Source organism: Myotis davidii, unplaced genomic scaffold (genome assembly GCF_000327345.1).
Source record: "Myotis davidii unplaced genomic scaffold, ASM32734v1 scaffold77, whole genome shotgun sequence".
In the NCBI taxonomy this organism is placed as follows: Eukaryota; Metazoa; Chordata; class Mammalia; order Chiroptera; family Vespertilionidae; genus Myotis; species Myotis davidii.
Genome location: NW_006289713.1, coordinates 6,765,817 through 6,768,429, shown reverse-complemented (window position 1 = coordinate 6,768,429; position 2,613 = coordinate 6,765,817). Strand labels below are relative to the sequence as shown.

The 2,613-nt window shown below is 46.1% G+C and overlaps 1 protein-coding gene across 2 annotated transcripts in view; it reads left to right on the top strand.

Annotated features, from left to right (window-relative positions):
- Positions 1-2,613, top strand: part of CDH13 (cadherin 13) — a 1,006,079-nt gene that overhangs the window by 916,471 nt on the left and 86,995 nt on the right. For both annotated transcript variants that reach the window (XM_006762254.2, XM_015562993.1), the window contains exon 10: positions 644-897. In XM_006762254.2, the coding sequence (XP_006762317.1) occupies positions 644-897 (254 nt within the window). The remainder of the gene's footprint in view (positions 1-643; positions 898-2,613) is intronic.

Sequence of the window (2,613 nt, the reverse complement as noted above, 5' to 3'; positions counted from 1 at the left end):
CACGACACCCTGGGGGAAATGCGCCCTGTGCGAGGAGACCCTCTACGTGAAATGCTGTAGAGACCCCAGACCTTAGACCACGCGGCCAGTGAGTGGGACACATTAAAAATGGAGCCTCGGTCTGCCTTTCCCATTGGATCTCCCTGGTGACAGACAGGGCTACCATGAATCTCATGAAGCTTAGGCTTCGGGGTCCCTCATCCTCCTGAGCCCCCAGGGGTGTCAGAGTTGCAGAGTGTTACAGGTGACAGGTGGGAAGCCTTTTAACATCAGCGTTGCCAGTGAGACTCCTAAAGGGATCTTAGAAGGGAGGCCCCAGATCTCTGAGGCTCATTACATGAGTAATGTGTTGTCATTTCGTTCTCAATCTAAAAAGAATAACAATGTTGATACCTAACTTTGCATGTGTATGTTTCATATTCTTGTTCTTAAAGAGGATCCCAAATTGCATAAAACTTAGCCCACAAAACCTGGCTCTGTCCCTGAACATCTACCTTCCCTTGAGGGATGTCAAAGGGGACTTTATGCAAAAGCGTCTGCCCTTTGTGGCCCACGTGTGCACACGCACACCCACACACACATGCACACGCACATGCACACCCACACGCACACGCACACGCTCAGTCCCTCTCTCTCATTCCAGCCTCTGGACTATGAGATTTCTGCCTTTCACACTCTGCTGATCAAAGTGGAAAACGAGGACCCGCTGGTACCCGACGTGACCTACGGCCCCAGCTCCACAGCCACCGTCCACATTACTGTCCTGGATGTCAACGAGGGCCCGGTTTTCTACCCCGACCCCATGATGGTGACCAGGCAGGAGAACATCTCTGTGGGCAGCGTGCTGCTGACGGTGAACGCCACGGACCCCGATTCCCTGCAGCATCAAACCATCAGGTGGGTGAGCAGCGCCATAACCAGAGACGGGAGGCAGGCGCCAGTTGCTTTCCTTCTCTGCTCCCAAGGGCTGGTTGTCAGGAGCAACCCACCATTAAATTAAGCTTGTTAATGATGTGGGTGAGTGGGAGGTACGTGTCATAAGAGTTGGCGGCTGAAGGCACCAGGGGACAAGGCTTGCTAAGTGGGTACACTGCCCACCACCCGATTCCCAGCAGCGAACGAGCCTGGGAGGAGAGTGGCTTCAGGGCTCTGTTGCCAAATGACCAGGGGTGTCTGCCAGTGCCAAGCACACTCCCCAAAGGGAGAGAGAAAGGAGCCACCATACATGGCCCCGTGAATCTCAGACACTTGACCTAGTTTATTGTTACCACAACTTTATGAGAAAGGCATTGGCTAACTCCATGTACAGATGAGGGTCTTATGAATTCAGAGAGGTTCGGTAACTTGTTCAAGGCTGCCCGGCCTAGTAGCAGAGAAATCTGGATTAAACAGGACAATCTGCAAAGTCTGTGCTCTCCTGGGTTCTATGGACTGAACTGTCAGAGGGTGAGGGGCAGACACTGCCTGGTATTTAGAAATGGACTGTCGGGTTGGGTTTTCCACTGATGGATGGCAGGCAAAAAAAAACAAAAAAAAAGGTCTTCAAAAAGTGCTTAGAAGGAAGGAATTTTCATAACGAGATTTAATTAAATGATCATTATCCACAGTGAATCTAAGGCGAGCGAAGACAAGATGCCTCATTGGCACATTGTTTCATAGTAAACAATCGGCATGCAGGTCCAAGTGCACGCTTATCTCTGAAAGTTATTAATCTTTCTCTTCCAAAATCTAATCTTCTCATCTGAGGGACAGATAATCAAGTATTAGACACACTTTTAATAAACATGTGTCTTATTTTCCTGATTTGAAACACCTGAGAGTGTGCACGGTCTCCACATCAGCCCCTGAACTGTGGAGCAAGCTGGCAGACAAGCAGGGAAATTATTTTTCATTCCCAAAAGGGGAGTTACTTTTTTTGTTGTAACTTATTGGGGTGACATTGGTTAATAAAATTATATAGGTTTCCAGTGTGCAATTCTATAACACATCATCTATCTGTTGTATGGTGTGTTCCCCATCCAAAATGGTCTCCTTCCATCACCCTTTATACCCCTTTACCCTCGTCTGCCTCCCCACGCCCTTTCCCTCTTGTAATCACCATACTGTTTGTGTCTGTGAGGCGTTTTTTGTTTTTGTTTTTGTTTTTGTTTTTTTTTGCTTAATCCCTTCACCTTTTTCATCCAGTCCCCCAACCATGCCTCCCTTCTGACAGCTGTCCATAGATACAGTTTTCTGTATCTATGAGTCTGTTTCTATTTTGTTTGTTTATTTACTTTGTTCATTAGCTTCCATATATAAATGAAATCACATGGTGTTTGTCTTTCTCTGACTGGCTTATTTCACTTAGCATAATACTGTCCAGGTCCATCCATGATATTGAAAAAGGTAAGATTTCCTTCTTTTTTACGGCTGAGTGGTGTTCCATTGTATAAATGTAGTATAGCTTTTTTATCTATTCATCTACTGATGGGGACTTGGACTGCTTCCAAATCTTGGCTATTGTAAATAATGCTGCATATATTGTTTCAAATTAGTGTTTGGGGGTTTCTTCATATATATTTCTAGAGGTGGAATTGCTGGCAGTTTCATCTTTTTATTTTTTTGAGGAAACTT